Below are 26263 nucleotides of genomic sequence, written 5' to 3'. Positions count from 1 at the left end.
TAAACTCCAATGTACAACATAAAAGAAATCTGTGCTTAGCTATGTTTGATTAAAATATCTAGAATGTGCAGAAGGAAAGACCAAGGTACAGAGCATGGTTCCTAATATTACTAATGAACAAAATCAGCAGGGATGCAACTATCACAAGGATGTAATCAAAGGAAGGAAAATGATGTTTCTCAGTTATGTGCAAAGGAACTGTTAAGAACATGAGCTTATTATGAGGGACAAAAAAATCCCAGCCATTCAGCCACTGTCTGTTGGACAGACATAGAATGGCTTAGTAAGCCAATATGAAAATAGGCCTTCCAACTGTGCAGGCAGTCTCTCTATGAGATCTGCAAATTAAGCCAAGAGTTGTCTAATTAATAATGGTTTTCCATGTCATCTGAACTGGGAACTATGGTCATATGCTTGCAAAATAGCCAGAATGTTAAACTAATTTCTAGATAACGTTTTAGTAGCTGGTAACCATAATTGGAAAAAAAATAGCACTAACATAATCCACATTTGCAGAGACTCAAAAGATTGTATCCTGTTAGGACATGTGACCACAAAAGGGCATACATGACTCTCCACTTTAGCTCTGGCAGACTCCTCTTTGCACACCTGGTCTTGCACTGCTTAATTGATGGGTTGCACAAGCAGGTGTGTGACTGGTCACACTACAGGAGAGTCAATCAGAGCAGGGAAATACTTGTGAAAAGATATTTTGAAGAAGCCAGAACCACTAGTGAAACATGGGAGGACAACGGTTGAATCTTCTAATATGTAATGCAGATTTTCTGTAGGAAGTAAATCAGCAGATGTGTCTATACTAATGCGTTATCTTCTCTCTTTTTTTATTTTATTTTCACAGAAGAAGAGAAAAAGGGGGGGAAGCAAAGGAAAAAGAAAAAAACTAACTAACCTCTCAAATTAAACTAAACCCTCCCCCCCTTTGGAGTCAGAGACTCCAGTCTCGTTAAGCCCTCTGCTCTCCCCGGTTGATTTCCAGTATAAACTAAGTAGATATACAGTGGTACCCCGCATTAACCTTCGCTATGGGAAAACATCGTAAAACGGATCAAAAACCCCAATTGGGCCCAAAACTCACTGTTCTCCGATGTTTTCCCTTGTTCCGGCGGCCATCTTGGGTGTACCGGCGGCCATTTTGAGCATCCCGGCGGCCATTTTGGGTGTACCGGTACCCGTTTTTTGTGTTCTGGCGGCCATCTTGGGTGTACCAGTGGCCATTTTTTTGTTCCGGCGGCCATCTTGGGTGTTCCAGCGGCCATTTTTTATTCCAGCTGCCATCTTGGGTGTACCAGCACCCATTTTTTTTGTGTGTTCCGGCGGCCATTTTGGAGCCGCAGAACAGCTGTTCCCCCATCGTAATGCGTGCGTGCCCTCGCATTAGCGATGGGGAAATCCGCATCACAATGCGGATTCATTGTTCAACGGTGCACTCATTATACGAGGCAATACTTCTCATCACCATTTTGTCTTCCTAAATTCTACATTTTTCTGACGCTTATAGTTGCCTGAAACAGCTAGAAAAAAGTGGCTGATAATCCCAGTTAGCTCAGTGAGACACTTCATGCAGTGGCAGAAAATCAAGAGATCTGTTATGTGTATGTTAACTAGTAACACCACACTCACAATTTAACCCATTCGTACACTACATGGCATTGTGTTCACTCCACTAAACCCATATCTGACATAGCAGTAGCAAAAAATTAGGAAATACAGAATATGCTACTTACCATCAGTTAACAATGCTCTGCTTGTAAGCACATTTCCCAGCATAAATTTGATTACAGCCAAAGTAGTGCAAAGGATTCCACTTAAAATGGAAACGCTATATAGAAAATCATCCTGCAAAGCAAAAGGAAAACAATATTATCTCTTATTTTTCATTCCAATAAAAAGTTACCAAACAGAGAAATAGACCAGGACCACTGCAATATTGTGGAAGTAGCTTTGAACATAGCTGGAAAAAGTGAGAGTGGGCGCTTGATTGATTGATGTGTGAGTGTCATCAGTTAGGCGTTTGTCCCACAATTTGGTCTAGGTTGCAGACAAGCTAGTTTGCTCCTTTTTCCAGCAGCCACACTACATACATGCTATGTATGTAGAAAAGAAAGCTCCAGCTCCCTTTCTACAGGCAAGCAGGAAGGAAGCTTTTCATTTCTCAAGATCGTTAAACTGTCAGCTGGCTATTCATTTGGTGAAGCCCCCTTAACTATCTTGAGAAATGGACAACCTGCAGAAGGGAAAGAAATGAAGCCTTCTTCAGAAATCCTTCTCTTTAAAGGGAAAGAAGATTTTGATTGTGCTAAACAGGGTTGCTTGAGGTGTGGGTTATCCTCAATGATATAATGAACCTTGGAACAATGCTGTTTAGCATGATCAAGACCAATGGAGGCTGAGATTATTCAGCAATTTAGCTGCAATCCGTGTCTCTTTTCTTGCTCCTAAATTCCAGGAAAAACAGTGCATTTCTCTCCCACAGTGATACATGAATGTCCTGCAGCAAAATGCACAACTATCCTCCTCAGATAATAACATCAGGAGTCTGAAAAGGCAAATAGGATAATTACTTGCTCATACACTCTTACCAAATCCAGATCTCAGGCTGGATCAGCAGTGGCAGGTAGCTGTAAACTGGTTTGGTAGGATCTGAAATGTATGTTCTGTCGAACACTTAATTCTGGGTGGGAACCATATTTAGTATATTTATCAAGAAGTAAATCTCTAATCTGAGCAGATGATGGTGGGGAATTTGTCAAACTACAGCTAAAAAAACAAGCAAGGGTAGCAGTTGCAAATGCAACTGTTAGCAGTAATTGCTTGTACTGTTTGCATACTTCAGTGTCCAAAAATGGAACAAATTGCTTGTCAGAATGAAGAACAAATTGCTATTTAAAGTTTGCATTATGTATAATGTTGCAGTAATCTTATCTACTCTTGTAAAACTTTACATATGCTTGCTTATAAATTATATCACACTGCAGTTGCGTACTTCTTTTTTTGACATGTCTGGGATTGACAGGACCTGAAGGTCAGTAACACTTGCATGGTTCCCCAGCTCTCATATAATCAAACTGAAGACCTGCACCTTGACATAGGCTGAAGATGTGCACACCCATGTTTTGTAAGGTATCAAGGAGCAGTTTTGATAACATTGCAAAGGAGGATCCCAACCTATGATATCACAACCAGATACCTAAACCACTAAACTATCCAGCCATCTATTCTGGCATAAATACCTAACAGGATTCTGGTCACATTATTGCAACTGCCACATACTCTATAGATTTCTAAAAACTGACACTTTCTACAAATTCTGATCTAATAAATCATGGGGTTTATTTAGTTTCAGCCTTGTGGCTCAGTAATTATGCTGCAGTACTGCTGTCAAGACTCTGCTCATGAGTTCAATTCCAATGGGCTCAGGTAGCCAGCTCAAGGTTGATTCAGTCTTCCATCCTCCTGAAGTCAGTAAATTGAGTACCCAGCTTGTTTGGGGGTGAGGACAATGTGTAACCTGGATAATTAAAAATTGTAAACCATTTGGAGAATATGTTGAGTGCTATGGGGTGATACATATGTACAATTTTTGTTGTCTTTGTTTGGGGGGCAGATGCAATTTGATTTACTTGCAAATATTTACCCAGATTTTACTGCCAACACCAGCTTCATATAATATAAGCCAAGAGTTAAATGGAAGTGGTAGAGGAGGAAAAGTTAATGCAAGAAGGAAGGGAAATTCCATTCTCTTGTCCTTAAATACCAAGCAATGGTATCTTTCCAAAGAACTTCTGCAATGGTTGTTGTAGGTTTTTCAAGCTGTTTGGCCATGTTCTGGAGGTTTTTCTAATGTTTTGCCAGTCTCTGTGGCCAGCATCTTCAGAGGACAAGAGTTAGAACTCTGCCTGTGTTCCGGTGTAGTGTGTGGGACAGTTGAGTATTGGTAGCTCTTCAGCCTGTGTCAAGTTGCAGGTCTTCAGTCTGATTATATGAGAGCTGGGGAACTGTGACCAGGCAAGTGTTACTATCTCAGACATGTCAAAAAAGAAGTACACAACTGCAGTGTGATATAATTTATAAGTAACATCAGTTGTATTTTTGTGGAGACCATATGTTACGGTCAGCAAAAGACAAAAGGGACCCCCTCACCACTGGAGGAGTATGCTGCATACCTTGCAGGTGTGGCCAGGTATACATATATATATTGGGACCACAAAATGCAGCATCCACACCAGAATCAAAGAACATTAAAGACACTACAGACTAAAACAACCAGGAAAATTGGCAGTAGCTGAACGTTCCCTGAAACAAGCAGGTCATGAAATCCTATTTCAAAAAACAGAAGTACTGGACAACACCAGAATCATTATGTTAGACTACACAGAGAAGCCATTGAAATCTACAAACATTAGCACAGCTTCAACAAAAAAGAAGAAAGTCTAAAACTCAACAAAGCCTGGCTCCCGGTACTGAAAAATACAGCCTGCAAAAAGGTGAACGAACTCTACCCAGCCACAAGGACCAGTGATTACTGCACACAAAAGACTAGCTAACAACACCCATAGCAGTGACAGATCATCTCCCCACTTATCACAACAATATATCCATAACAAAAAACACCCTGATCACCACAATAACCCAGTCTCATGAAAAGGACAAAAAGCTGATCCCACAGCTACAAATACTCAATTATCCCACACACTACACCAGAACACAGACAGAATTCTAACTCCTGTCCTCTGAAGATGCCGGCCACAGAGACTGGCAAAACATTAGGAAGAAAAACCTCCAGACAGCCCCAAAAAACCTACAACAAACACCGGATCTCGACCATCAAAACCATCAAGAATACAATTTCTGCAATACTGTTTTCATGCTTCCACAGTGTGGCACTGCTCATCACAACACCTGCACACTTTTTCTATGTTTCTCTACAAACCATCATACTTCTCAGTGATCCCCACCAGCACCAACTTCATGACTGAAAACCATGGTGAAATAATTAACTGGTCAGGTCCAGATTATAGTTGTGGAAGGAGAATGAATTGTCAGCCTTTTGACAATGTAGTGCCTTCCCTCACCATTTACCACAATGGCTGCAGTTTAATGGAAAGTAAAGTTCAAAACATTGAGGGGTACAAGATGGGGGGGGGGTCTGCACTAGGTGAATTCACCATAGTTTAACACATTAGATTCTGGAGAGTTTTATTGGGAAACAATGATTAAGAGGGCTAAAAAAGATTTATGGGAAATGCTTATCGTGAAGATGAAAAATCAAATGACATGGAGATGGACAGTGATCTGATTCCTACAACCATTAACAAACCACAGAAGATTTAACAGCCTCATGTTTTGTGTGTACTATTACCTTTCCAAATTATTTCATCCTCCAGAAAAATGATCAGAAGAGACATTTTAATACAGCACCAAATTAATAAAATAAGCCTGAACATCTGCTACCATTTCCCTCAGGATTTTCCCTCTCCAGTGCCCCATATTTTCCACCTGCTACTGCTTCTGATTACAAATAAGGAACACATCCATTGAGCTTCACCATTCATTGGCCATCTATATTTTAATTAGAACAATAGCTCTGAATTGTAAACAGAAGATTAGAATTCGAGCACTACCATTCCATAATCAGAAGAGTTATTTTTTTTTCTCAGAATCTTTTTACGCTTTCTAGTTTCTCTGTTGTATGTATTCTCACAAATGTATGCAGATACATGTTCGACTACCATCACAGCCCATCTCACTCATGTGTTTCAGTGTATATGCTCTGAATATAATGCACCATTGACTCAGTGTGTGATTAGTGTTGTCAAAAACTGCACTGGGACATTACACGAGCATAGCAAATGAAAAGCCCCACCTTAATCCCAATCACCAACACAGCAAATCTGTGATCAAATTAATGTTCACGTATAGAAAACAAAGATTTTGCCAATATTTCACAATTTACTGAGTTTTCTAACACCTGGCTTCTGTTTTTGAATTATATTATCCATCTCACCAATGCCTACCCACCACCTATATCTCATGTTGATCTACCACAGGATTCTGAATTCTTGCACCACATTTTCCTATCAGATTGCTGTGGTTGTAACTTTACTTTCAGCTACTTTGCATTATTCTGGTTTGCAGATTCTGGATGAATCTGATTGTATATGTTAATGTTTAAATTATTTTAAAAATATCAGATTAGAGTGTGGTCACACTATGAAAATAAATAGGGAGAGGGAGCAGGGTTCTGGAAGTAGTTTAAAGTCAGGTAGTTTTTGGGTCAATGTGTGCATCTTCTTGGGAAAACTTTTAATTCTTTTGGGGAGTGCAGCTCCTCCAAAAGCATATTCTCTCTCTCTCTCTCTCTTTATGCTTACTCTTTTACTCTTCAGGCAGGTTGTTTTTACTTAGCTTGCTTTCATGTTTCTCTCCCTTCTCCCCCCCCCATCCCCTTTTAAACAAAAGAGCTGGGGAGTTGACAAGTTCTTCAAATCCCCCTCTCCCCTTCTTTTTCTTTCCTTTTGCGTGTGTGTGCATGCCTCTCACACACACATACACACTCAGTGTGTGCTTCTCAGCGCCGAGCCTGCCTCTCAGCAAAAGGGGTTACACAGAGTATAAAATCCTGGCAGGGAGAGAGCAGCAGCCTTCAGCCACCCCCTTGGCTCCAAGACACACTCACTTGCTTCCCCAGCTCATTCTCCACCCTTCACCTGCTCGAAGTAGTGATCAGCAGCCAATACTCGACAAGCTGTGCATGCTGGCTTCATTTATTTTTTACAAAATTAGTTTTGAAGTGGCATATTGGTAAAATGATGCAGTGCTAAAAAAAAAAATAGAACCACATTTTTAAAAGGAAGAGCTATTTTTCTAACCTGTCAAGGAACCTGTCATCCTGGAAGGCAATATTAGACAACCCCTACAGACACAATTTACACTGACATAAGTGTTCATAAATGCCGACATGATTTTAAAAAGTGAAATAAGAACTGATGCAAAATAAACAATCCTCTCACCCCTGTTTAAAATAGCACATTCTCGGACCAAAAAAACCTGGGATACCACCTCCAAAATGTGTGCTTAGCTGTATATCATGTATAGATTTACAACTGCAAATTTATTTCAGACATGTTAAAGCTACAGCAAATGCAAGGTTAGAAGGACATGTAGCCATGCCACCAACTAGTCTGTCAAAGTCCCTATACGGTATTAACACAGATCCCAATTGCCGTTCCTTCATCACAGTGAACAGCTAAGCATCAATGTTGTACTTTTTAAATGGTAAAGTTTCTCACAGCTCGATTAATATTGACCGAAATCCTGTTGGTGGTTTATGTACATGTAAACGACATAACTGAAACTGCAAAAGCAAATTGCCACTAATTAATGAAGTACTGCATGCATTCCTGATCATGCACCCAGATGAGTGACAAGCATGTAGCCAGGAATATGAGTGGCACTTCATTAGTCAGTATCAACTTGTTGCTGCAACTTCCATGATTTCACTTACACACATATGGCCATGAGTCTGGCCATTAACAACTCAGTATGTAAGCATGTTAACACTATTTATGAGCTATGATGAAAAACAAAGAAAAGGAGGGATGCTTTTCTATATAAATGAAAAAATCATTTTCCAACACGAACATTTACAGGCGTACCTCAGTTTACGAAATTAATGCATTTGCCGGAACATTACGCAATGCAGCGATTTTTTAAAAACCAAAACGCAGATTGCCATAGGAACGGGAGCGGTGCTACAAACCTCCAGGCACAATGCATCCTGAGGAAACTTTCGTCATGAACCAAAAAAAAAAAAAAATACAGAAAAAAAACATAAACCGAGGCATTGTTTTCAATGGATTTTGGTTAGTAAAGCGAAAATTATGTTAACCGAGGCATTCGTAAACTAAGGTACTCCTACATATTTATTAACTAAACAAAATGAGCATCTCACAGTCACCTCACGAAAATAAACTGCTACAGTTAACTTAGTAATGCTCAGACCTTACATTAACTAACAATCCATCAGTCATGGAGATTTCTTTTGCGTGTGTCTTTGCGGCTTTGTTTCTGTGAGAGCAAAGCTGGATCAAGCACAGGGGGGAAACCCTGGCAATAAATAACATGTAGTAATGCAAACAATAGCACACCTCTTCCAGCTCTTTCTTCACCACAGTGGCCAAAGGGATGACATTAAAAGACTCACAACAGTGCCTTCTTGATTGTGTTCCCCAGCCACCGGTGTTTCTTTAAAATACTGTTTCTGACGATGAAGATAATATAAGCATCCTAACTAGTAGCCACTAAGACCCTTATTTTCCATGAATTTACTTTATCTTCTTTTCCAGCTGTCCCAAGCTGGTGGCCATTGTAATCTGAAGATCCTTTTCCTGGCTGGTGGTTGCCAGTTCAGATCCCATCACCATATACCACTCCCTTAGGTAAAATGGGCCACTGCTCCACACCAGGCTCGGACCATCCTACACTTCTCTGTTCCCCTCCTGCTGAACTCTCTGCCTCATCATATCCATCCACTTTTTGCTTCAAATTATTTCTGGACAAGTTAAACAAGTTAAACCTGGTGTTAGTCGTTCACAGTAGACTTCGGTCTAGATGGGTGGGATATAAATTAAATTAAATTAAATTAAATTAATGACAGACAGACAGACAGACAGACAGACAGACAGATGAGCAAATGGATATAGCCAAAAGCAATGGCCATTCCTAAAGCAATTCTATATCCACTTGGTAATTATTCTTCCTAATATGTAAAATACATAACTCTGGTTATCGAATACTTTTACTTCAGGTATATTGATACACCATTATGTTCAAAATGAAATTAAGAGAACCTGCTGTACAACTTTGTTAGGAAAAAAGGGTAAGGATGGTCTTGTTTGACCTATGGTTATGCAATGATCCAAACAACAAAATACGTGTCCTTAACTTATATTGTACCATACTAGTAAATACATCGCAATCAGCACACTCAGTCACCATGGAAACTGTATTACAAAGAGCAAACATGAACATCACTTATGGCATACCTTCACTGGTATGAAAACTCCTAGTTCTATGAAATCAGTGCCCCTTGTGTCTATGTGAGAGCTACAGTTTATTTTACAGAATGGCTTACAAAATTACAGATGCCTTGCAGCCTACAAAAAGATAGCCAAGTGGCAGCGAATCCAACTGTTTGCAATTTACACAATAGCTTTACAAACAGCTACTACTTGGTATTTGTTCATATGTGAAGAGCTTTTTCCAAGAGTCTTGTTGTATTCCACAACCAATGTTCAGTCCTTTATGCTCTTTATACTGTTCCTCAAAGCATTGCATAGAGGTGAGCAATGAACACAAAAGCAAGAATTAAATGTAACAAACATTTTCTTCAATTGACCTTCTTGCCTCAAGTGTTTTCTCACCAAAAGGGCAAATTTTGACACCTAGAATGTGTTGCAATTTATGTAAGAAAGGAAAGCTTTGAAGTATGATTCAGATATTGCAAAACCCAAAATAGACTGCACCACTTGTCATGTAACTATGCCAGTCTTGAACACCACATTTATATCACTAGGTATGCTTTAAAAAAGCAGAAAAAACTAAAATTGACTTTTGTATAAGCTATACTTTTCCCTTCTAGGTATTATACTACCATCCTCTAGAAATGTGAGATTAAGAATGTATATACATAGGACATCAGTTAGCATATGGAACGTAACCTGTGCAAGCATATACAACAATAATTATAACTAACATTAGATTTTACAAGATGCCACCCCATTGTATAATGCACTTCAAATAAACTGAACTACTCTATTATACTATAGTGAATTTAACTACTGTAATCCCATAATTTTTAATTCAATACATTATGTCTACTCCAGGTACCTTTTATCTGGTTATTTACAAGCACAACCAGATACATAATTAGTGCGACAGATAAATAATGGCTTCTTAAAATTCATTTTACTCTGAAACTAGCATGCTTCTCTCCTGCCTTTTTGCCATAATAAATGAAAGATATATGTCAGACCATTGGCTTTATTTGCAGAAAACCATGTCTTGAGCTATGCTTTTGAAAGCAGAATCCCAACTGCACTGACACTGCATTGATTGTAGAGCTGCCTGGGGAAATTCACATACTGCCTGAATTGCAAATTATTATTGATTAATCACACCAGGTAAAGTCAAATGGTTGCACTCTTCCTTGGTTCCTCAAATTGTTTCGGGGTGGGGGAGGAGAAAGAAATTGTATACAGTCCTGAGTACATTACACTAAGAGACAGCCTGTACTTTTAGACTGTAAAATAATAATAAATTCTCCTTCAGTTTCTACAGAGAACAACAATGCAGAAAAGAATTCATTCCTCTAATTAACCACCTTTGCATACTAAGAGCAGAGGATGACAAGTGATTTGAAGACGTAAGTTCAAAACAATTTTTCATTCAGTTTTCAAAGTTTAGGCTTGCTTTTCCTGCATGTTTTATATACTCCACATTTCTGATTTGGTTTAGAAATCCAGAAAGATTTAGATTCAATATAATAATAAATTTCAAAATTACAAACCACAAATATAGCATTAAAAGTAAGGAAAAACAGCCAACAATAATCAAGTTATTAAAACATCAGAATAGTAAAATACAATCAGCAATAAAAAGCTCAACAATTAATCAATCTCTGAACTTTTGTTAAAGGAGGACTATCTTAACCAGGTATCAAAATATTATCAATGAAGATGCCAGGCGTATCCCTCTTGTGAAGGCACCCCACAGATGAAGTTTCTTCACTATTGAGTGAATCTTCACTACTGAAAAAATTCTTTCGAGGGGGGGCACCTACTACAATATTGTGGCCAGTAGTGCCCAGAGAAGATCTTGTGAGGACTTTTGTAACCTATGTAAAGCTGTTGAGAAAAAGACACACCAAGTGGTTTTATTGTAACTGCAAGGATAAGTTAAAGAGCAAGATAAGGTTAGGTCACCTATTTCTTTGTTTTAGCATCCATATCCTGGTAATGTAATAGCTGGTGACACCAGAAATGGACGTGATCTCTAGAGTTCACTAAGCACTGTTTATTCAGCTGTCCAATACTGTGCTTATAGACTTATGCTATCAAATTGTTTTCAGGGGCAGGTTAAAAGGCAGAAAACCGCTTCTGAAACTTGGGCAAACCTGCATCCTTAAGTTTCCAGTTTTATCCTGAGGCTATTTGCTTTCTAATCACTTCTAAAACCATTGTTTGAAGGGTGATCTATCCTGCAAGGTCAGGTCATCCTTCTCTTCATGCTAATTTCAACAATTAAGGTTGTTCCAGATTCTGTGGTTACCAAATCAAAACAATTGCCAATAGATGCAAATTTGCTTCCTGAAATAAAAAAAAACAGTGATTTTACAAATCATGTCTTCTCATTTCCAAATGTTTAGGACTTGACCTCTAATCTTTCGGTTGGACCTTTTGATCCACCGCCAAGCGCCAGCAATGTTGAGAAATAAGACATACAATTATAGTAGCAGTTGTAACAGAAATAAGTGTCTTCTTCCATGCTAAAAATTATCCAAACTGGTATTGAAGACTTCAAAAACTTCAAATGACACAGAATATATCAGCCAGAACACTTATGGGAATGAGGCATTGAGATGACATTATACCCATTCTGTATCATTTACACTGGCTGCCTCAGTTTCCGGGCAGAATTCAAGGTTTCAGTTTTTACTTTTAAATCCCTGTTTTGGATCACATTATATCAAGAGCTGCCAAAACCTCTTGGAGCTTGCCCAAGCCTTTTCTCCAGCAATAGCCACTTGGCTGGAAATAACAGTGCTAGGTCTCTCTTTATTATTTCCTAACAATGCAGAGGAACTAGAGACCAAATTGCTAACATTATGGATTATGGAGAAAGCCAGAGAGTTTCAGAAAAACATCTACTTCTGCTTCATCAACTACACAAAAACCTTTGACTGTGTGGACCAGAACAAACTATGGCAAGTTCCTAAAGAAATGGGAGTGCCTGATCACCTTATCTATCTCCTGAGAAATCTATACTGTATGTGGGTCAGGAAGCAACAGTCAGAACTGCATGTGGAACAACTGATTGGTTCAAAATTGGTAAAGGAGTACGACAAGGCTATATATTGTCTCCCTGCTTATTTAACTTATATGCAGAATACATTATGTGAAAGGCAGGACTGGATTGTGAGGCCCCCAAAGTGGAGGCCTTAGTGGGAGTGCCATCGCTCTCAAGGAGAACCCTCCACACACAGACATCCCCACCTCCGTCCCCAATGCGTCGGGAAGAGAAAGGCGTGGAGACCCCAGATTGGGAACAAGTGGTCGCCGAACCCCTTACCTTGAATAAGGGGGTAGATACCCAAGACTTGGAGGCGACTATGAAAGGGTTAACCCTTTCCCCGAGACCCGGGGAATCGTTGGCGGGAAGAAGGAGGGAGGAGATTGAGGCGGCGGCGGGAGATATAAAGGGGAAGACGGCGGAGATACCGAGGGGATGGGAGTGGATTTGGATGGAGGATCCTTGGACCCACAAATGGGAGCAGGTCCGAGTCCCCCATGAGGAGGCCGAGAAACGCCGCCAACTCGGGCTAAAGCCTCACCCGTCATACTGGGGTGAGACCGAGGCCAAGGAGTGGAGGAGGAAGCTCCGGGAGGAAAGAGAAGCTGTGGCACGAGAACTGGAACGTAAGAAACAATGGCATATAGCCGAGTTGAGGAAGCTGGGGGGTTACCCGGCCCCTGGGGAGTCAATGGAGGAGACGGGTCGTCCTGGGGTGAGTGGAGCGGGGATGAAGAGACTCTACCGTTGATATCCTTAGATGAAGAACTGGACCCTGGGCAGGGGACTATGCCATTATTAACAGGACCTTGGAACTCAGAGACAACAAACCCTTTTCTAAATATGTTATGGACACCGTTAAAGCCAAGCAATATGTTGCAAGAATCCTTGAACCCCTTTTTAAGTGGGAATCCTGTTGGAGTTGATGTTGCAATAAATACTGAGCCCTTTGATTTACCTCAACCGTCTCGTCCTTTATTTGAAGGACAGCCCCGAAAACTGAACCCTCACATGGATGAATACTGAATCAGAATTAAGATTGCTGAAAGAAATATTAACAACCTCAGATATGCAGATGATAGCACTCTGATGGCAGAAAGTGAGGAGGAATTAAAGAACCTCTTAATGAGGGTGAAAGAGGAGATCGCCAAAAATGGTCTGAAGTTCAACATCAAAAAAATAAAAAAATAAAAAAATAAGATCATGGCCACTGGTCCCATCACCTCCTGGCAAATAGAATGGGAAGATGTGAAGGCAGTGACAGATTTACTTTCTTGGGATCCATGATCACTGCAGATGGTGACAGCAGCCATGAAATTAAAAGACGGCTGCTTCCTGGGAGGAAAGCGATGACAAACCTTGACAGCATCTTAAAAAGCAGAGACATCACCTTGCCGACAAAGGTTCGCATAGTCAAAACTATGGTTTTTCCAGTAGTGATGTATGGAAGTGAAAGCTGGACCATAAAGAAGGCTGGCCACCAAAGAATTGATGCTTTTGAATTGTGGTGCTGTAGGAGACTCTTGAGAGTCCCCTGGACTGCAAAGAGAACAAACCTATCCATTCTAAGGGAAATCAACCCTGAGTGCTCACTGGAAGGACAGATCCTGAAGCTGAAGCTTCAGCACTTTGGCCATCTCATGAGAAGAGAAGACTTCCTGGAAAAGACCCTGATGTTGGGAAAGTGTGAGGGCAAGAGGAGAAGGGGATGACAGAGGACAAGATGTTTGGACAGTGTCATCAAAGCTACCAACATGAATTTGACCCAACTCAGGGAGGCAGTGGAAGACAGGAGGGCCTGGCGTGCTCTGGTCCATTGGGTCACAAAGGGTTCGACACAACTAAACGACTAAACAACAACAAGGTCTCTCTTAGACCTTAGAAAGCTTCTTCATGGGAAGAAACATAGCATCTCATCATGACTGGGGTTTTTTTAAAGGCTAAAGTGACATCTGTTGTCCTCTGCATTTCCACCTGCAGTTTCTGCCTGACTGTGCATTGGAACTGTATTGCCATCTTTTGCAATCTTGTGAGCTGCCTTACGAGGGCAGTGTGTCCCGAAAGACAAGTTTAAAATATTCTAAATACATAAGTAACAACCTACATCCAGAAATCCAAAGATGAGACTGTTTAACTCAGCCAAATGATTATATGACTCCACTCCAAGAGTTAATTTTTTGTTCCTTATTGGAACATGAGGGAATACATATACTAGTAGGAAAGCCTTGTGTCCCAATCATGTGACTGAAAATCAAAGTCATGCAGTTAACATTTAAGAGCAAGCTTTGAAAATCCATTCTAAAAAGAAATATGATTAATATAATTTGACATTTTACAGCAAATTGAATTTTTTGAAGAATCACCAGAAATAAGTCCTCCTGTCTTCATTTCCAGACTGCACCCTGGAGCTATGCTGTGTATGAGCCAATCTATTTTAGCTATTTGTGATCAAATCGATTCATCGTACCATAGCTGGATAAAATACTGTTCTAATGACTTCTGTGGTATACTACAAAGAACTTCAAGCTTTCAAGGCTGTGGATTCCAAAAGAATGGGTGGGGGGAGAGGATCAAGATGATTTTCTGTGATGCACTTCAGGTAGTAGAAGAAGATTCTGGAGTACAGATGGTGCACAAAATACACATGAACCCAGTAAAACTCCAAACAACCAGTAACACAGCACTGTAAGTGCAGCCATCCCATGCTGTCTACATTGGGCAGAACTTTTGTAAAATAATAGGTGTTTTTATTTTCCACTGCAAAGCAGAAATGGGGCTGAGGTTGAGATGGTGGTATTAAGATTGGCTTCTTATTTAAAATCAAGAAACTTCCTGGGTTTCATTATTTCCTAACAAAGCAGAGATAGTTACTAGGCTTACATGTACAGTAGGACCCCTGTATTTGTTGGATCAACATCCACTAATTCACAGCCTGAAAAAATTAAAAATATTAAATGAAAATATCCACAAGTATGGATTTTCAGAGTATAATTATCAGACTGGCCGGTAGAGGAAACCAAACACTATGTTATATAGGAAAGCCTCCACTATTTCACTTTGTCCTGGAAGCTTTCTTCCAGAGCAGCATAGTAAAACTCAGAGTCAGATTGGCTGGCAGGGCAGGAGGAGGGGCAGTAACGTAAACCACACTGCTTCCTAGGACTGGCTTCCCCTCCCCCCCACACACAATTAAAGATACAGGGGAGTCCTGGGTCCAACTGTTATAATCTGTACTTTTCACTATTCATGGGGAGCTCCCCTGCATATATGAGAGTCTTACTGGTCAGTAAACAGCTTATACAGTGGGACCCCCATATCTGGAGCCAGTATCTGTGGTTTCAGCTGTCTGTGGTTGCCACTGCTGCAACTCAGCCCGCAGTGCACATGAGCACACAACAGTGAGCATGCACACTTATCTCTTCAGCTCTTGCACTTTCCTCTGCCTCTCTCAGTCCACAGTTGCCATTGCTGCAGCCCAGCCCATAGTGCACACATACAGTACACTTTCCTCCTCCTGCTGCCCTTCCCCCACCTCTCATTTTAATTGGTTTGGTGCTATCTGTGGTTTCACACATCCACGGGGGGGGGGGGGTTGGAACCTATCCCCCAATAGATATGGGGGTCCTACTGTATGCACAATGACTCACTAAAATACAAACCTTAACACTGTGTACTAAAGCACTGTTTATCCAGGTGTCCAATAATGTACCCATAGCCTTATGCTATCAAATTGTTTTCAGGACAGGACAAGTTACTGGGCAGAAGACAACAGCTTGGCAAACTTGGGCAAACCTGCATCCTCAAATTTCCAGTTTCATTCTAAGGCTTTTACTTTCTAATCATTCTTAAGACTAGGAGTGAAGGGCCAAACGCAGTGCAAAGTTTGAATTCCAGAAGTGTTGGGTTATTATGACAAAGTGGGATCATTCTTGAGCAGCAAAACAAAACTTTGACCTGAATCCAGTTGGTAGTCCCAACAAGAGTAGAGTACATGAGTTTGCATTAAGTATTGATTCATCATTCAGTAAGTGATTCAATAAACTGTTTCTAGTTGAGAACAGCAACTGGATTTAGGACATTATCTAGCCCAGTGGAAAAAACAGCATTTAATTGAAACATCCATAAGCATCCATTAAAATGAATAACTTTCTCTTTTTGAATAGAATTCTTCTATATTATAGAGCTGTGAAGTTGGCACAGGTTTCTATTGTCATGTGCTGCATGGCTTGGTCTTCCTGAAAGAATCAACACTGGGATGATCAAACTCAGCTGGAAGAAACCACAACAGCCGGCAGGTCTCTCACAAAAGCAGAGGAAATGAAGGCAGACTCTGGCCCTGCCAGAGAAGGCCCATTCACTCCAAGAGACAAAGACAGACAAACACATACTTCCATCAGCAAACTCTTCCAACTCACAGGCTTGAAGCAGAGAACACAGCAGAGGCTGTACAGTAGTTGAATGTTTAAGTGGAGTCAGCTGGTGAAGGCAAGGGTCCACACCAAGAACTGTATATACAGCCAACCCAGCCAGATCAAAACAGTTGGAAACAACAAGCATATCTGGCTTTCCTACTGATTCCTTGCCTCACATCTGTCAGATCCTTGTGAATAACCCAATTTGTTGACAACCATGCTATTTCCTGCTTGACCTGTTACGTTGGAAGGTAAGTTATTAGCAGACTAAGTAACTAGACCCAATTATTCTTTGCACATCCCGAAAACATTTGTTTTGTGACCTCTCTGTTTTTTGACCCAGACTGGCCTTGCACTGACCCCAAACCACTGCCTGCCAACACCTACCGCCCCATCAAGCATAACAGCCCAAATCCTATTGCCAATAGAAGGGAAATGGCAGAACTGGCAGTGGCAGTCCCCACTTGAACGGCAGTTAGGTTGTCTAGTGTGCCATCTCAAATCTGGGGTGGAGGTGGGCTCATTAATTAATGGCAATTTACCAATGTGAATGATGCCATTTCCACCACCATGCCTACTCTACAGGATTGTAGCCACGGTTTATCTACAGACCCGCTTATCGTAAAATTAGAAACTAGACAGTTGTTTTTCTTGTTGACTTGTTTAACAAAATAAAAGTAATCTCTTACCACTTCTGGAAGCAACTTAGTTGCCAGGTCATGGATGGCTTTGACCACTATACATAAGGAGGACAGAAGAAATATCACACCCAAGATGACACAGGCTCTGTGAATAAAAATATATATATATTTATAATGTGTGTGTTTTTCACCATTATGTCTTTTAGCATCAATTTGGGGTCAGTTTTGGACCATTATGTTCCTATTGACTGATGGAAAACACAAGACCCTACACTGAACATAATATTTATACAATGAACATTTGCAAATAAATATTCTGTGCAGCTATTTTTTTTTACTCACAGGATAATGCAAATGTTTGGGAGGAAATGTTTCTTACAGGGTTGTACGCTGTCTCACATGTGTTCAGTTCTCACACTGCCACTTGGCGGGCAGGGCTGGAAGCAGGGACAGCAGCACTTTTGCCCACCAGGTAGGAAGGCAATGGGCACTCAAGAAGAAGCATCTATGGCTGAGAAGAGCTCATGCTATATCCACCCTGCTCTTTGCAGGGAAGCTCAAGACCAGTGAGCAATAGTAGATAGCTAGAGGACAGTGAATGTAACTGGAGAAGATGGAACAGTTAATTTGAAGATTGGGAAGACCATACATTGACTTGTTAATTTCTTTTTCCTGAGTTTGTTTCTTACCTGCCCCTAAATCAGGCTTTGTTCCCTGGCAGCCAAGCTCATGCAATTTTCTTTTGTATGATGAATACCCAGCCCTTGGGATAAATACCAGGAGATTGAGCAGGAAGAAAAGTATGCATATAAGATTTAATATTCTTGACTTAAAGGGAGAGCAAAAGATCGTTTGCAGGGATTGGAGCAGGGGCTCACCTAAATAGTCATTCCCATATTGCAAGGTAAGTAAATCTTCACCCGAACCTAATATTATCAGACCAATTCCATCTCCAGAGAGCTCTTCTAAAAATTCATATGCTGCTGTTTAAATTTTCCTTTGCTCCTGCAGGAGCTAGAAACTATATTTGCCTCCAACAGACATCTGCAGTCTCCAGACAAAAGAAACACAGCCCTGTTTCTCACAGAGAAACTGCTAGCTGATTGCATGTTTCATTTATCACTGGAATCATTCATCAACCTCATGGCATTTCCCAATCCCTGGCTGTGTTATCTATTTACAATTCTGCCCATCTTGCAGAGCAGAAGACTCACTATTACTGCAATTCTAAGCCGACCCCTATGGGATGAAGCCCCCGCTGAACACAGTAGAGATGGTTTCTGAATTAAATGGATAGGATGCTTTATAAGTAATTAATCTGGTAAGTTTAATAAGAGCAAGGTGGGCCTCCACGTGGTTTCCCCAGTCACCTTCCATACCCACAAATTTATTTTAAAAAAACTTTGAAAAAATACACACCCCTTGTGCCTTCAAGGGGATGTGAGAGCAATTATGTCATATTTTTGAATGGGAGGAGTATCCCTGTGGCCCCAACACACCAATTTTTTAAAAAAAGGTTAGCAAAGAGACAGCACAAGGGGGCATTTTCAATTAAAATCTTATTTTTAAATTACACCCATTGCCAGTTAATTAAAACCCACTATAGCACCCTGTACGGTGTGTTACCACTGCACTGTTAATAATAAAAACACTTCAAAATATAAAATAGCTTCTTGACTGCTTCTTCCCCTTCAGCCTGCCCTGCTCTCTTGGGAGTGCAGCCTTTGGACTGCTGGCAAATCTGAAAAATGGCCCTTGGCCTCACTGAGAAACTTCACTTCTGGAGTATCCAATACAGCCGGAGAGTGAGAAACTCACTAAGAATAAAGACACACTCACACACACTTCTTAGAAATATAAAAATATATAATTAAACCATAAAATCAAAAGCAAGGTGGAACATTAGTGTGACAAACCAGTATGTTTGCACCTCCAACCCTGCCAAGCAGAACAAGCTACAAAACAGACTTTGTATACAGTTTTCCCTCAACACTAAAATGTTTCATGACCTTTACATCCTGGATAAGTAAGACTGCAGAATTATATATTTCTGGAGAAGAAGAGAGCCTTTCTCAAAGCTTCCTTTGCATTTTGCAATAACCAGAATAACGTCTTTGTGACAAGTAATACAGCACTTGGATTAGGTTAATTTCCAAACAACCAAATTATCTCCATTTTCCAATTCCATGTTAAAGAACCAAGCAAGGAGAAATTCAGGAATAGTCAATTGGTTTTTAAAGTAAAGAAGCCCAAGAAAAAGTAATTAAATTATATTCAGATTCCAATGGACATCATATTGATTAAACAAGGACTGAGGATTCTTGGCACACTGCATATTCCTTGACTTGATTTTAATTTCAGTCCACTCTCTGGAAACCATCTAAGTGCTAATAACAGCATATCTGCTTAATCAGCAAGTTAACTCATCATTACTAATGTTAACAACATCACTGTCATTCTGAAAGCCCACTACCAATGTAACTGGCTTCCTCTTTTCCCTATCCCTATACCATGTGCTCCATTTATATAAACCTGTGACTTAGTATGTTCCATGCATCTGAGGAAGTAAGCTGCAATCCATGGAAGCTTACACTGAAATAAATGTCTTAGTCTTTAAGCTAACCCAGCACCTTCATTTTTTGTTGTACACACTGAAACAGACCAACATGGCTACTGCTTTAAAAATTGTGAATTAAAATATATTAGGATTCAGTGAATGACTCACTGGTTTAAATCCTGTTACTTAGTTGTAAAACTCACTAGAGTATGCCCATTGAATCAGTGGAGATTTGGTGAGTCAGCTCCTCCATTATTCCATTGATTCAAATTTACCTACTCTAACTGCTGTTTATTACACTAAAGTAAATCACAACTAGAGTGGGTGCATTTGAATCAACAAAACATATGGAGAGGATGACACACCTCACATATGCAATGGACTTACTATAGTGCAATTTACTATGCAAAATAACTGGATTTCAGCCACTGAACAGCTTGTCTTCCTTCATCATGAATACAATTGAAATTTCTTCTTAGATTAGATTAGGCATCCTCGAGAGACTATGTTAACATGCTCTGAATAGAGGACTTGGAACAGCATCTAGTGTGGCTGAGAAGGCCAATTTGAGAGTGACAATCCCTTCCATTTCCACATTTCTGTCCAACAGAAATTAGAGGCTAGCTTAGCTTTCACACCCAAACAGTATCACATTCTATGCCTGAATCTCTTACCTGATGTCTCCAAAGACCTTATTTAAATAAATAAATAAGGCTAGAGAATCAAGACCACAGATTTGTTCCATTGAGGGGGAAATGAAGGTGTTTCTCAGGACCAGAAGCTCTGCTGACAAGGCAAAATATACATCCTGTTCCAACTAAACATTGTATTTTTACTATTCTTGATCATCACTGGTGCTAATGAAAAGGAAGACATGGCAGGTGCTGAGTCCTAATTATTCTAATACACCATAACCATGTGACCCACCAGCTAGAGGTTTGGTCTCATTAAAAGCACTAATATCGGTTTGTACATCTTAAGTTCCTGAAAACCATACAACTTCTCTATATAATTTCCAAGAATAAAAAGTATATAACTTACTGGAACACATTAATATTCATTTTTCTTTTTTAAAAGTCTACAAATATTATTATATTTCTAGCTTATAAAAGCTAGTGTTGATGCATGCTAAAGATGAATATGGCTACTAACGGAAAAAGTAAAATAGACTCTGCCAATGAGATTTATTAGTTTCAATAGCACTTTTAATCATACTCTGAAGTGGAAGAAACAAGACACATGAATAGACCAGACTGATCCATTCATAGCAAATGTGATAGTAAAATACAGTGTTTAACAACAACTTATGGGCTAAATACAAGTTTTATTTCCACTTAAAGTAAACCACTGAATGAATGGGACTTATACTGATGCTAACTTAGCAATTTCTGTTCATATAATCAATCCAATCTATCTGGAACTTTCTAATTAGATTTGCTCTATGAGTTCACCTACTGAAATCTATATGAACTTCTCCACATTTAATTTTAACAGAGGTTTTGGTTGCACTGGAATTGATTCAGAGCCTGTATTAATTTTGAAATCACAGTAGGTACACAGGGCTGCAGATAATTCAAGAGTTAATTGTTCAAACTGGATGCAAATCACGTTCCAGCCCACAGCCCCCTGTCTTTCTTTCCATCCTCTGGTCCTGCCTCTGCCAATCGTTCCTTCCTTTGGTCCTGCCTCTGCTGATATGTTTATGGTTCAAAGTTAAGCCAATTTCCCATTTAAAACTCAGGCTTTCTCAAACATTTTCCCATAGAAAAATTACATGGAAAGTTATTTAACAGTCTAAGAGTACAGAACATCAAATATCTGAACAGTAATTTTGAAAAATACATCATAATTCACATACCAGAATGATTCCATAACAGGGATCACCAGCTTCCCCATCCCATCCATTACTCCTTTTCCTTACTTTCAAGTTACACATGCAGGAATTACTTCATATCTACTCACAGTTTATCATAGTTTAAAACTATATGTGAACAGAGATGAGATAATTCCTGCATGTGTTACTTAAAAGTAAAAGGAAAAAGTTATAGATGGAAAGAGGAACATGATTTTAATGACACTTTCAGAGCTGCCAATTAAGCAATTGACAGCTCTAAGCTTTTGCTTCACAACAAAAAGTCTTTCTCACACAATCTGACAGGATTCAGGACTAGAACCCGATCCCACAAATTAAAATCACAGTGCTTTGCTTTTACATGTCCTCTCCTGGGCCTGAACCTCACACCCCCTACTGCCTATCTCACCTGTTTTGATAAGAATGGATCACAAATAACTGTATGGGCAAAAGCCCATTTGAATTGTTCTAGCTTGAAAAAGTAAAAGCCTCTTCAGCAGCAGAGTGGGGGGGGGAGGGGGAGCTGCTTTGGGAGCAAAAAAAAAGGGCCGAATTGATTCAAACCAGCCTTTGCATCATGTGGTCCATAAAAAAAACACTTTGAATTCACCCATTTTATAAGTGGCACAAATCCCACGGTATGTGACCATGTAATTACATTCTGAGCTATAATGTTGCTACAGATCAGTAATGCAAAAGCTACAAGATTCTGTTCAAATTAAGATAAAAACAAAAGAGAAGTAAAAAAATAAAGAAGATAAAAACGTTGCGACACCTTAAAAACTAACTGCGGTATTTTAATATGAGCTTTTGTGAACAAGTTCACTTTCTGAAACATAAGAGTGGGCAGTTAATCTTATGTCTGAGGACGTGGATTTATCCATGAAAGCACACATTAAAATATAACAGTTAATCTTTAAGATGCCACAATGTTTTATCTGTCAGCTACCACCGAAAATAGCTATCAGTTCATATCTAGCAGAATACATTAGCCAAAGGCACACATTAAAATATAACAGTTAATCTTTAAGATACTACAATGTTTTTGTCTTCTTTATTTTTCTTTTGTTTTTGCCTAATATGCTAACACAGCTAGGTCTTCAAAAATTATTAAAATTCAAAGTTGAAGATTTGAATTAGTGCATAAAAAAGGTAAGATTTTGCTATCTTTAAATGTTTCAGTACTGTTAAAAGGGCAGGGGGAATGTTAAAAAGCAAAGCTGGGTTTTTAAAATCTTTTAAATAAAGACATAAATAACATTCTGGACCTATATTTGTCAGCTACCACCGAAAATAGCTATCAGTTTATATCTAGCAGAATACATTAGCCAAAGGTAAGGTACAAAACTCACCAATGGAGAGACATATGGTATTATTTCTCAGATGACTCATCATTCACTCAGCACATTTAGCTAGGTTAGCATATTTTTAAAGTATATGGGTTGCGAAAGTCTGCAGTCATGCAAAATTCACGAATGTGTCTGTCTTTAGACCTCTGGCAGTATATCTTAATGGCTGAGGCACATCTCTCTTCTACATTTACTTTGTTCTCTCTGTATGGCTACTAGAATATTTTATGGTGTTCTAACCCCATACAACAAACAAACTCTTTTCAAGCTAGAAAGACATTGAAAATCATAAGAAATGGAAAGACAACATTAACTCTGCACATATCCGTCACAAACAATTAAAATACTTTTTTTTTAAAAATGTAAAATCTCAGACTTTTATTCTTTGGCTGCTATAACATTGCACCTATTTTACTCAGCCACTGGGGGACAGCATATGTTTCCCTAGAGTACATATGGTATCACACAAATAGACACCCAATCACACAAATAGACACCCAATCACATCAGAAGTAGTTTACTAATCCCCCTTCCAGTAAAGTTCTGGGATGGTGCAGCCTGGCCAAGGCTGTGTACAAGGCAGGGCATGTCACTCCTTCATACATACTTCTGGGGAATCTCCTCTGCCAGGAGGCACAATAAGGATTTGTACTCACAGCCTATAGCTCCACAGCCTATTGTTCCAACTCCCCCAACACACACACACACACACACACAAATCCATGATATTACATGCATATCCATAACTGCAAGGAGGAAACACTAGCGTTCCATGATAGGCAAAATGTATTTCATCAATATTTCACTACACATCAAATATCAGCCAGGCAGTCCGGTGTGACCAGAATCAAGTTGAATGTATCTTTACTATTAAACTAACTTCCATGACTATGCCTGTCGTCTTATGTATTCCCCTAACTCTATGAGTTTGACTGCCTTACTGAGGCTGCGAGAGGGATATTTCACTTTTCAGTCAATTCTTTTTGAATTATTGTTGTACTTTGTGACTAGTTGAGATGCAATCGCTTGGGAAAGCTTGTGTTTTAAATGTGTTGTAAATTCTGTAATGTTCTTCAAAATATGTAACACAATGTTTAATTTTAAGCACTCTCCTATTCTTTGACACTAATATCCCCATATTATGAGTTGAGATCTCTCCACATCAGATTGCCACCATGTACCAAAAAATCTTCCTCCTTTCAGTTGTTGCAAAAGGCCACGTGTATGAAATATAGGAAAAATTAAAAGCAAAATAAAACGTTAAGATAATTACACTATTTTGACCATAAGCAGGCTATAGAGTTATCTTGGACATTTGCTACATCTTCTTTTATACACATAGTAGGGCATAAATTGTATACACATAAGTGCTGCATTGCTAAATTTCTCCATGATCACAGAAAATTTGCCCTGTATCCTAGTCTATTAAGTGACTTCCAGATCGTCCAGCCAGAATCCTGTCCTGGTGGGAGACACTCCAGCAGCATCCATTTGGCAAGCTGTGTTGTTCCTGTTCTCCATAGGTTTAACCTGGCTTCTTCCAGCTTCATATTTAGAGCTAGAGATATGTGCAAAAAACTTTTCCTTTATTTTAATTGTCATCTAGCACAGCAGTTCCGAACCTTGGATGATCCAGGTATTCTTAGACTGCAACTCCCAGAAACCTTGGCCAGCACAGCTACTGGTGAACGCTTCTGGGAGTTGCACTTCAAGAACACCTGGGAACCACTAGTCTAGGGGATTGGTATCTATGAAGTGCATTGGTTTGGTGCTGCATACGTACCTTATTTTGTTCATTATTTGCTATTCAACAAAAACAGTTCAGGTTCATATAGAATTATAGAGGATAAGATTTTTTTGTAAAAACTCATGGACTAGTTTCCAAAAGCTTTTAACTTCCCTACAAGTCCACCACATATAATAAAAACTACCTTCTTTTACTTTACATTTCCAATATTTGTTAGAGATACTTTGATACACTTTTGATAAATTTTCAGGTGTCATATACCATCTGTAGAACATCTTATACATATTTTCTTTATAATTAATTGTTTTTGTTGACTTAATATTGTCTTCCCATATTTGTCACCATGATTTTAAGTTAATATTGTGTCCCACATTTTGGGCCCATTTTATCATACATTATTTAACTATTTCATCTTGCATTTTTAATTCTAATAGATAATTATAAAGCATTTTGATCAGTTTTTCCTTTACATTCAGAAGAGAATCCTGCATGATTCATTGAGAATCATATCCACTTGTTTGGCATGTGCTGAATTATTTACCATATAGCATTAGCATATTCTGCTGTGGAATAGCACAGGGCAGCAACTTCTTTTCGGTATTTAGACAATGTTTTTTCTAGGTCTAAGTTCATTCCAAAATTACGCCAAATACTGGAACAACATTCCTGCCTTCAGGGGAGTCTTCATCATATGCTGTCCCTCAGGCACTGAGAGACAGTGTGGCTGTGAGGAGAGAAAGGGCTTTAGAAGGGTTTTTCTGTTGTGATTATCAATTGCCATAAGGTTATGTACATAGAGACCCACAGTGGATCTGAGGGAACAGGAAGGGGGGAGGGAGTTGGAGGGGACAGCCATTGAGGTGGTGCTGGGTAGGGGAAGGAATGGCGGTGGGGGTAGAACACGCCCGCGTGGGAGAAGAGAGGTTAGATATCTTACATCTATCCCCTCTTCTAGTCCTACCTCCAACCAGATGGTATCAGGTGACAATATCAGCAAACCCTCGAGCCACACGGTGCTGTTGATGAACGCCAGGTCAGTACAAAATAAGGCTGCCCTCATCCATGATGTAATTCTGGATGAGGGTGCTGACCTGGCGTTCATTACTGAGACCTGGGTGGGAGAGGAGGGTGGTGTTCCCATCTCCCAGCTGTGTCCGCCTAGGTACTCGGTCCAGCACCAATGTCACTTGGAGGGTCAGGGAGGGGGAGTTGCTATAGTCTATAGGAGTTCTATCTCTTTGACCAGGCTTCCTATTCCTTTGAGAGGAGGTCTTGAGGGCCTGTATTGTGTGTTGGGCTTATGAGACAGACTGGGGATTGTGTTGGCGTACCAACAGTCTCCCTGCCTGCGCTGATGGAGGTAGTCTCAGACCTGGTGTTGAGGACTCCCAGACTGTTGGTGCTGGGGGACCTCAACATCCATGCTGAGGCTGCCTTGACTGGGGCGGCTCAGGACTTCATGGCCACCATGGCAACCATGGGGCTCTCTCAATGTGTCATTGGCCTGACACATGTGAAGGGCCATACCTTGGGCCTCGTTTTCTCATCGGGAGTGGAAGATGGTGGTTTGGATGTGGAGGGGCTAGTTGTGACCCCATTGTCATGGTCAGACCAC

The 26263-nt window shown here is 39.9% G+C and overlaps 1 protein-coding gene across 1 annotated transcript in view; it reads right to left on the bottom strand.

Annotated features, from left to right (window-relative positions):
- Positions 1-26263, bottom strand: part of TMEM163 (transmembrane protein 163) — a 108265-nt gene that overhangs the window by 4093 nt on the left and 77909 nt on the right. The window contains exons 5-6 of the mRNA XM_020779626.3: positions 17192-17288; positions 1746-1857 (exon numbers count right to left, since the gene is read on the bottom strand). Of these exons, the coding sequence (XP_020635285.3) occupies positions 1746-1857; positions 17192-17288 (209 nt within the window). The remainder of the gene's footprint in view (positions 1-1745; positions 1858-17191; positions 17289-26263) is intronic.

Source organism: Pogona vitticeps, chromosome 1 (genome assembly GCF_051106095.1).
Source record: "Pogona vitticeps strain Pit_001003342236 chromosome 1, PviZW2.1, whole genome shotgun sequence".
Lineage (NCBI taxonomy): Eukaryota > Metazoa > Chordata > Lepidosauria > Squamata > Agamidae > Pogona > Pogona vitticeps.
This window is presented reverse-complemented; position numbering and strand designations above follow the sequence as displayed.